The following is an 11059-nucleotide window of genomic DNA, read 5'->3' as shown; positions in this document are numbered from 1 at the left end:
CAAATCTGTTTTTTTCAGTGAATCGATGATTAACTGGGTATGTATTAATGATTTCGAGATGTTGGGATGTGATTTCATGGATCGATTCGTGAAAAAAGGATTCGCGTACCTATTGTACGTTAAAGTATTATTGTATTGGAACTTTTGCATATATATATATATATATATATATATATATATATTAAATCCGGGTTTATCGGAGTATCGGACTGAGATCCGTCGACCACCCAACCCTCCTTTAGAGCCGGCTCTAAAAACATAAAAAAATGGTTTTATATATGGAATTTACTTCATTTGAAAATATAAACAAATGTCCAAAGAGTTTTTCCCCAAAACCCTTTATAGCAGAAGAAGACAGCAAGCAAAAGATTCATTTCAAAGGTCTGGTCTGGTCTGGTCTGGTCTGGTCTGGTCTTTATCACGTACGTACGATCATCATGTTTCTTTTATCTCAATCGCTTTAAATTAATCATTCAATTAGGGTTTCTTTCTTCTTCATTTCACTCACTCACTAAAGGTTAATCATAAATCCCCAAATTATGCTTCTGTTTCAAGTATTATTATTGTTTGTTTGTTTATTTATTGTTTACGTTGATTCGTTTTGCTCATAAAACCAACATTAAATCAGCAACACACAAAGAGTGGTTTTGGAATTTGGGCATATTAATCAACATTTTCAATAAATGCTCTATAAGGGGGTGTTTGGCCTAGCTTTTTTAGATAAAATAAGCTTCATTTGGTGTTTGGTTTAACTTTTTTAGCTTAGGCTTATAAGCTTATATAAGCTAATTTGTTGAAGCTTATTTGAAGATGGTTATTTAGCTTATTTGAAAAGCTTATTTGTTTAAAGGGGTAAATTACTCATTTGCCTTCAAATGGTGATGGATTAATAATATTGAAGTAACTTATTACTATAACAAATTAAAAATGATGGATTTAACAACTTATTAAGATGTATAATCAACTTGTAGAATATAAGCTAATCCAAACACTTAAAAAGGGCTTATCAAATAATGTAAAATAAGCTATAAGCTTAAAAAAGATATAAGCATAAGCACAAAAATATAAGCTAGGCCAAACACCCCCTAAGTTATGTTATTATTATTGATCTGAATTTAGGGTTATATTTATTAGTGTTATTGTTTTTATCATTCTGCATTTGATCATTAGAATCAATTTCCGTTTCTTGTTAACCTAATGCAAATTAAAACTTCTTTTTCTAATAATTGTATTGTGGGTTTGGTTTGGTGTTAATCATTTACAGGTTTGAAGAAAATGGACTCGGAAAGAAACGATAGAGAGTTGATTGTCACCCAAGTCGGTGTTGGTGGGTTTGGTAATGAAGTCACTGCAAAGATGCTTTTGGAGCATCTTGAAGAAACCTCCGGCCAAATCAAGCATATAAAGAGTATGTTAAGCGATTACTTGTAGCGGTTTCATAAAGCCATAGAGAAGGTAACTAATGATACTGGGTTCGGATCGTTATGATAGAATCTAATATATATTTAATGAAAAATATTTTCTAAGTTAAAATTTTAATGTATTCTAGGAATTTGTTTTATATGCGTTTGATACATTTTGTATGACTTTGACCTGTTAGACCATGGTTTAATGGGGATTGATTCGATGGTCCACCCAACTAACCAGTCTTCATTGATGCAGACTTATAATCTGGCTATCAATGATATGGACAAAGAACTTGATCATTTAAAAGCTGTGTTTGAGGTATGTCTTTCATTATAATTCCTACTTTTGTAAATAAAAATTAAATTACAATAATTGATTCTGGTGTCTTGGGAAGTCTAATAGCACATATCTTTGTTTCATTTACTCAAAAGTGCACTACTTTTTATTATAAGAGCAGCATCTGTTATGGGTATTTTAAATCTTTCACACAGTGTTGCTGAAGTGCCGATATACTTTCGAGCATATCTGTGCACACTAAAATAGAGTTGCGTCCCATAAAAGAATTTTCTTAAGTTCATGTTAAAATTTTTGTTTTTCACTTTAACAACAATAATGTAAACGATTAATTTTATATCTATTTGGTGTTTTATAATTCTTGTTTTACAACTTTTTTTGCTATTGTCGCTTACATTTTTTGTTTCTGAGGCAAATTCACATGCTATCAATACTGCTACACTCTCAATGAGTGTTTCTTCGATGAAGTGTCTCTCTGAGTCGTGTGTGAATTTAAATTCAAAATGATTATTTGTGTCATCTTTTAGTCATTTTCTTAGGATAAAAGTTGAAGCAGGCCCAAGAAAAAGATGATACACATGGAACTCGATAAAGTAATAAAAAAGGAAGGTAAGACCCCTTTAGTGTCATATCTTTGTATCCTATCTTTTGAGATGAAACAGATTGTTTAGGTTCTTTGCTTCTGCTACGTTTAAATTTAAGAAGCTTGCTTAGTCATATTTGTCATCCCCATCTATTTTTTTTTTATTCTATTTCACCATGTTGTTTGTTTGTCGTCTCAGGTGATTAATGATCTGCTCGATCCAATGGGACAAATATTGTGTGTTTGAGAGGACGCATGGGAGATATAGCACGTTTATTCAAGAATATGTTTTCTAATATGAATCATTTCTTATTATAAAGAAACATTTTAATGTATTTTTCTTTCTATATATGCCTGTAAACACGTACTATATATTTGCAAATTCATTACTGTAATGAGCCACGCAAGTATCAACCGAATTCCCGACATGTTCCTGACGTTACAAACTATCGTCTCCTATATAATACATCAGAAGAGAATTGATAAACTAACAAGAAAACAAAACGGTGTTGTAAATTGTTGGCGTCGCCGCATCGCGCGGGTGTCCCCCCTAGTATGTGTGTATGGTCGAGATACTGTACAATAATACCTTAACGTACGATAGGTACGCGAGATGCTCAAAAGCAAAAATACTAAAACGCTCAACCGGAACCCTAAAGCGCTCATAAAACGTTCAAAAACGGGTTTCGTGAAAAAAATTGATCGATTAATGATCCAAGTATGTTTTTTCGGTGAATCGATGATTAATTGGGTATGTATTAATGATTCCGAGATGTTGGGATGTGATTTCATGGATCGATTCGTGAAAAAAGGATTCGCGTACCTATTATATGTTAAAGTATTATTGCATTGGATCTTTTGCATATATATATATATATATATGGGAGAGTTATACTAAAAAGAAGTAGTTTTCTAGGAAGACAAGGAATAAATCACACCCATTGGATCATGTTATCAATGGTTGAGATTTAAAATTACCAAAAATCGTCATAGTTTCCTATAATTACTCTTTTACCATTATAACAAGATTCCAAATGAACAAATTCAAACTTGAAAAGGATCTTTCTGATTCTCGAAGAATGAGGGGCAAGGGGATTGATCGAGAAAGATCTCTTGTTCTTATTATAAGATCGTGATTGGATCCGCATATGTTTGGTAAAGAGAATAATCTTCTCCTTTGAGAATACTCAAAAACGGAAAGTGTTCAATTGGAACATGAAAACGTGACTAAATTGGTCCTAGTTACTCTTCGGGACGGAGTGGAAGAAGGGAGGGGATTCTCGAACGCGGAAAATGATCCAATAGCTTCGAAAGAATTGAACGAGGAGCCGTATGAGGTGAAAATCTCATGACGGTTCCGACATAGTTTCCTATAATTATTCTTTCACCATAGGTTTTAATGCCAAATGTCAAAATTCTATTGATTCTTACCATTCTTAGGAAACATCTTCTTTTTATTTGAACCCTTATATATATATATATATATATATATATATATATATGATTGATTTCTTTTGAGAACCGCTTTGAGCTTTAAGAACTCGAAAGAACTCAACGTAACAATTTTTTTTAAAAATTTTTTTACACATGTGTAATACGTAAGTGTAAGTAATGTACAAAAAATTACCGCAATTTTTTACACACCGAATTGACTTATTACACATGTGTAACTAACATTTAAACTTGTGTAATTATCAAAAATACTTATTCTCTCTCCTGATTCATTTTTTAATTACATTTAATCTCAGCTGCATATTTCATATCATTTAATTAAATGTGTGGTCCAGAATTAAGTTCTTACAACTCATCAAGTTCTCAAAATATCCCTCTCATATATATATATATATATATATATATATATAAAGGATAGAATACGCAAATCCTTTATCGTACAATAGGTACGCGACCATCTGGAACGTCCATCTTCAATAACAATCCTAATCCTAAAATCACAATTATGCGAGCCGGCCTCCCTCAACCTCTTCTGATTCCGTCCACCTTCACCATCGCCGTTCAGCGATTCCGTCCACCATCCACCTTCGCGACCACCATCTTCTTCCGACACAACCATCAATCGTTGCTCGCATGTCAGTTAATAAAATTGCCCAATTGAAATTGAAATTGTTGAACTAATTGATCAATTAAACTTTGAAATTGGTCCAATTAATCATCAATTTGAAGTTTCAAATAATCAATTTTGAGTTTTGGAGAAACCCAGTTGCAGACGCTCTATATTTTGTTCATATGATCGAATCAATGATCAAATTAACGGTTGATTGACAATTGTTTGATGATTATGAGATTATATGAAGTGATTTCAGTATTCAATTTCATGTTTACAGGTTTTTTTTGTTAGTTTTAGAAGTTCTGAACACCCAGAACTTCTTAGAACTTCTAAACTTTATCAGAACTTCTAAACTTCTAAATTTATGATTAATTTGATCAATTTCAAGGTTAATTGATCAATTAGGCTCATCAACAATTTCATTTTCAATTGGAAATTGCTTAACTGACCTATGACCAACGATCGATGGTGGTGATGGACGATGGTGGTGCTCATGGCAGTAGACGATGGTCGCGACGGTGGACTTTGACGGGTATGCGTTAAGTATTTTTAGGTTAATTAAAATTATGCCACCGCGTAGTGTAATTGCAATTAGGATCGGGTGGTGCAGGTTCTCGCGTACGTAATGTACGATAAGCTATTATTGTACGTTAACCCACCCATATATATATATATCTATAATATATATAAACGAAAACATAAAAATCATATGTGTCGCGATGTGGTCGCTCCCCCTTTTTTAGGAGTCACTAGATTTGCTTAATTTTTAAATGGAGGCTTCTCATGCTTTTGACATGAATTCATGTGTATGGGTTTTACCAAACCCAGAACTTCCTTAAACGGGTTATAAAATCTCATTAAATTAAAATTATTTTCATCAAATTATTGATGCAAAAATCCTATAAAATAGAATATACCAAAAATTAATATCTTATTTATTTTGAAAAAGATATATATATTATTTAAATTAAAAAAACCAATTTTATAGTAAAAAAATAAATGGGTCTTGGGTCTCATCAAACCATAAGTATATTATTAACTTTCATAAATATTATTTATAATTAAAAACCAATTTTATAGTAAATAAAATAAACGGGTCTTGGGTCTCATCAAAATCATATAGCTTTTAAAACGGGTTATAACATCTCATTTATATGTGAAACAATTTATCATCAAACCATAAGTATATTATTAACTTTCATACAATAAAAAAATATAAATTCAAAAAATAAATAAATATTAGAACCAGATAAAATTATTATATGATTTTTTTAAATAAAGAATAAACCAAAAAATAAGTGGGTCTTGGATCTCACCCAATCCAGATAACTTTTAAATCGGTTTATAACATCTTAGTTATTTGTAAAACCCTTTTATCATTAAACTCTAAGTATATTATGAATTTCTTTATAATAAATAAAATTAAACTCTAAAAAAGTATATAAATATTAAAAACAAATAATGTAAAACAGTCTCCGTAATACGAGGGATAAAAACTAGTATATATATATATATTAAATCCGGGTTTATCGGAGTATCGGGCTGAGATCCGTCAACCACCCAACCCTCCTTTAGAGCCGGCTCTAAAAACATAAAAAATGGTTTTATATATGGAATTTACTTCATTTGAAAATATAAACAAATCTCCAAAGAGTTTTTCCCCAAAACCCTTTATAGCAGAAGAAGACAGCAAGCAAAAGATTCATTTCAAAGGTCTGGTCTGGTCTGGTCTGGTCTGGTCTTTATCACGTACGTACGATCATCATGTTTCTTTTATCTCAATCGCTTTACATTAATCATTCAATTAGGGTTTCTTTCTTCTTCATTTCACTCACTCACTAAAGGTTAATAATCATAAATCCCCAAATTATTCAAATTATATAGTTCTTGATTGTTTGTTTGTTTGTTTACTTTGATTCCTAACTGAATGTTGCTCATTAACACACAAAGAGGGGTTTTGGAATTTGGGCATATTATTAATCAACATGTTCCATAAATGTTGTATAAGTTATGTTATTATTATTTAGGGATATATTTATTGTTATTGTTTTTATCATTCTGCAAATTGCAACCTCTTTTTCTTGTTAATAATTGTATTGTGGGTTTGGTGTTAATCATTTACAGGTTTGAAATCTTGACTTGACGAAAATGGACTCGGAAAGAAACGACAGAGAGTTGATTGTCACCCAAGTCGGTGTGGGTGGGTTTGGTAATGAAGTCACTGCAAAGATGCTTTTGGAGTATCTTGAAGAAACCTCCGGCCAAATCTGGAGATGCAGGTTAAAGAAGTCTTCCACCCCACCCGAGACATACCCCGATTTCGCTGCCAGCCTCGACCAGGTCACCATAGACAACGTCTACGCCAAGGTCGAACCGCACGCCTTTGTGCATTTTGTAGACCCTGCTTCCGCCCTCTCGGTGTTAGAAGCTTCCGGAAGAAGGCAGCTCGTGCTTAACAACAACGTCTTAAAAGTTAATTTAGGCCCGGAAAACCCTTACAGAATGAACCAAAGAAGAAGAAAGACATCACCCTTTAAGTTATCAAACGTGCTTGTTGATGTCGGGCTGATGACCAGTCGGGATGACCTTGCTGTCGGTTGGTGCGGGCCTGATTCCGGTGTTGACTTTCTTATTGACCCCTTTGACCGCAGCTGCAAGTTTCTTTTCACCAAAGATACCGCCTTTTCGATCAAAGACACAAAACATCACGCGGTTATAAAGTGTAATTATAAACTTGAGTTTTTGGTGCGGGACATCAACGATATTAAAGAATACACGGACTACTCGGAGTCGTGTATGGTTTTGGTTTTTCAGTTGGGTTCATGTCCGTTAATATCTTATCGAACCGCTGATGATGACATTGTTAACACGTACCCGTTTGAGATGTTGGACGACGACGACCCATGGATCCGAACCACTGATTTCACTCCAAGTGGCGCGATAGGGAGGTGCAATACTTACCGGGTCAAGATCCGGATTCGTGATGGGTCGAAAGTAAAGAAAGCTCTAGACTTTCTTAAAGATCAACGAGTGCACATCGAACGACGTAACACGAAACTCAGATCACAAAACGAGCCTGAGTTTGGGTTCGCCTTACCCGACCCATTTTTTTCGATTCATTACAAGCCTGACATCTCTTTTCAAGTCATGTTCTTGGTCAATTCGGTCTTACACAGATGCATCATAAATCAGCATCAGTTCACCGAAAAGGTCTTTGACTTGCTAAGAAGTGAGCATGAGGAAGTCAACATGGCTGCTTTACAGCACATATGTTCTTACCGACACCCGTTGTACGACGGGTTTAAACGGTTGAAAATCGTTCAAGAATGGCTGTTAAAGACTCCGAAGCTAATTGAAAAACAATCGGAGCAGAACGATGTCATTGGAGTTAGAAGATTACTCATCACTCCAACTAAAGCTTACTCGTTGCCACCCGAAGTTGAATTGTCAAACCGTGTTCTTCGCCACTACCGAGACGTATCCGATCGGTTTTTACGGGTCACCTTCATGGATGAAGGCATGCGAACATTAAACAATAATGTTCTTAACTTTTACCCCGCCCCGATCGTTAGAGACATCACAGCAATTGTTAGTCCACAAAACACAACAATGTTCAGGCGCATAAAAGATATTCTAACTAACGGGTTTCATCTGTCTGGCCGACGATATTGTTTTTTGGCTTTTTCGGCAAACCAACTTCGCGATCGGTCCGCGTGGTTTTTTGCTGAAAATGAAAAGATTTCGTGTGGAAGTATAAGAACATGGATGGGAAGATTCGATTACAAGAACGTCGCAAAATGCGCAGCTCGAATGGGCCAGTGCTTTTCATCAACATACGCGACGGTTGAGGTCCCACGACATGAAGTGGTAATGAAGCTTGATGATGTCAAGCGAAACGGGTATACCTTCTCCGATGGAATTGGTAAAATTTCACCGGGATTAGCACTTGAAGTTGCTGAAAAACTGCAATTAACCGATAATCAACCGTGCGCGTATCAGATTCGGTACGCGGGTTGTAAGGGTGTTGTGGCTTGCTGGCCCCAGATGAAAGGCGGAAGCGTCAAACTTGCTTTGAGGGAAAGCATGGACAAATTTGATTCGGATCATTCGATTCTTGAGATATGTTCTTGGACCCGCTTACAACCTGGGTTCTTAAACAGGCAGATCATAACCTTGCTCTCGGCGTTAGACGTTAAAGATGAAGTCTTTTGGGACATGCAGATGAAAATGGTTACAAAGTTGAATTTAATGCTTGAGAACACCGAAGTGGCGTTTGATGTAATTAACGCTTCGTGTGCTGAAAGCGGGAACACGGTTTCAATCATGTTGGGTTCGGGTTTTGACCCGAGAACCGAACCGCATTTGCGAGGTATGCTGAGTAGCATACGCGTCGCACAACTTGAAGATTTACGGGAAAAATCGAGAATTTTTGTGAATGATGGGAGGTGGTTGATGGGTTGTTTTGATGAGCTGGCGGTTCTTGAACAGGGTCAGTGTTTTATTCAAGTATCGAACCCGTCGGTTGAGAATTGTTTTGCGAAACATGGGTCGAGGTTTAGTGAAACGACCAGGAATTTGACGGTTATCGAGGGTGATGTGATAATTGCAAAGAACCCATGTCTTCATCCGGGTGATGTTCGGGTTTTGAAAGCGGTTAATGTTCCGGGTTTAGAACATTTGTTTGATTGTTTGATATTTCCTCAAAAGGGGGACCGGCCCCACACAGATGAAGCTTCCGGAAGCGACCTTGATGGCGACTTGTATTTTGTTACATGGGATGAAAATCTTATACCGCCGAGTAAAAGGAGTTGGCCCCCGATGAAGTATACTGCTGCTCAAGCTAAAGAAGTACCACGTGGAGTTACACAGAAGGTAATTTATTATTATTATTATTATTATTATTATTATTATTATTATTATTTTACTCTTTCTAGCTGCATAGTATTCAATAAGCTGAATTGGGTATGGAGGGCATATTTTAAGGGCAAAATGGTCATTTTTCTTCAAATTATGTTCTGTGGTTAACTGTTGACCTGACTGACTTCAGTTTTGCTCATCCAATTTTGAAGCTAAAATAAAAGTTAGGTTTTGTTTTACTTTACAAGTCTAATTCTAATTTATTAATTTATTATTTCCAACAGGAAATAATTGGGTTCTTCGCAAAGAACATGGTCAACGACAGTCTAGGGACAATTTGCAACGCTCATGTTGTTCATGCTGACTTAAGTGATTACGGGGCCCTTGATAAAAATTGCATAACGTTAGCTGAACTAGCAGCGACAGCTGTCGATTTCCCAAAAACCGGTAAAGTAGTCAGCATGCCACATGAGCTCAGGCCAAAACTGTACCCTGATTTCATGGGTAAAGAAGAATTCCAAAGCTACAAATCTGAAAAAATTATCGGGAAGTTATACCGTCAGATTAAAAACTTCCATGACACTGACGTAACACCAGGTCCCCCCGAGCAGGAAATCCTCCCTTCGAGTATACCGTATGATAAAGATCTCGAGGTTGCTGACTCAGAAAGTTTTCTAGATGACGCGTGGGGATGTAAGCTATCATATGACCGACAGCTAAACGGGCTTCTCGGGCAGTACAAAGTGGCCCGTGAAGAAGAAATTGTAACAGGTCATATTTGGTCGATGCCAAAGCACAGTAGCAAGAAACAAGGCGAAATGAAGGATAAAATCAAGCATGCTTATAGTGCTTTACGGAAGGATTTCCGGAAGGTGTTTGACCACCTCGGTGCTGAGTTTGACCATGCGTCTGAAGAGGAAAGAAATGTGATTTATGAGAAAAAAGCATCCGCATGGTATCAAGTTGCGTATCATCCGGTTTGGGTGAAGAAAGCTTTGAAGTTGCAAGAGCCTGATCAGGAGGGCGAAATGGTAAATTTAAGTTTTGCTTGGATTGCGGCGGATTATCTTGCCAGGATTAAGATCAAGCGTAGGGGAGTGGGGCTCGGGAATTCTGATAAACCGATCGATACGCTTGGGCGTTATATTGCTGACCGGATTTGACCAGCTCGGTTGTGGGTGGGGGGGGGGGGGTTGTTTTTGAAGTTTGTTGCAGCAGGACCACTCTGCCATTTTTGTAGGGTCTCTTATGAAATAGATATCATATGCTTTATGAATAGAAGTGGTATGATACAGATGGTACTTTTATTTGAACAATTATTTGAATGCCTTTTTGACTTTGAATATATATATTTATTTTTCCTGTTATCAAACTAGGCTTCAAGTTTTTGAAGTTTGTTGATCCTACATCTTTTCTGTAGGATCGTATGTCACTAAAAATGTTATAAATTATGTATTTGTCACACTCATCGGAGTTTGTTCGACTCGTCTAGATAGATGAGTTATGTATAACTTGTTTGGGTTACACCATCTTAACTTCCTAAGAGGTTGTGGTAAATAAAAAGTTACGGTTAAAATATTATTTACATCAGAGTTTATTATAAAACCACTTTAGGCCACCCTCGTCCATTAACGCGACACGTACTTGCTAACTCAACTATGGTTAAAATTATAACCAAAAAACAAAATTGGAGTGGTATTCGCCTACTAAGTTATGAATAAAACATCACAAGACACAAATGGAGCTGACATTTGCAAATGAAAACACTACAATAGCATCATATGCACCGTTACATTGATAATAATAATAATAATAATAATAATAATAATAATAATAATAACCATACGTTCATA

The 11059-nt window shown here is 35.7% G+C and overlaps 1 protein-coding gene across 1 annotated transcript; it reads left to right on the top strand.

Moving 5' to 3' along the window:
- The first annotated feature begins 6481 nt into the window (after positions 1 to 6481).
- Positions 6482 to 10369, top strand: LOC143561966 (RNA-dependent RNA polymerase 6-like). The gene is made up of 2 exons (XM_077049908.1): positions 6482 to 9221; positions 9491 to 10369. Exons 1-2 carry the CDS (start codon positions 6498 to 6500, stop codon positions 10367 to 10369), a joined length of 3603 nt encoding a protein of 1200 aa, XP_076906023.1. The 5' UTR covers positions 6482 to 6497.
- Positions 10370 to 11059: the final 690 nt, after the last annotated feature.

The sequence above is a fragment of the Bidens hawaiensis genome, unplaced genomic scaffold, assembly GCF_021521415.1.
Source record: "Bidens hawaiensis isolate Kalapana, Puna unplaced genomic scaffold, B.hawaiensis_p1.1 tig00020890_1, whole genome shotgun sequence".
Taxonomy (NCBI): Eukaryota; Viridiplantae; Streptophyta; class Magnoliopsida; order Asterales; family Asteraceae; genus Bidens; species Bidens hawaiensis.
The sequence above is the reverse complement of the archived record's forward strand: the minus strand, read 5'-3'. Positions and strand labels throughout refer to the sequence as shown.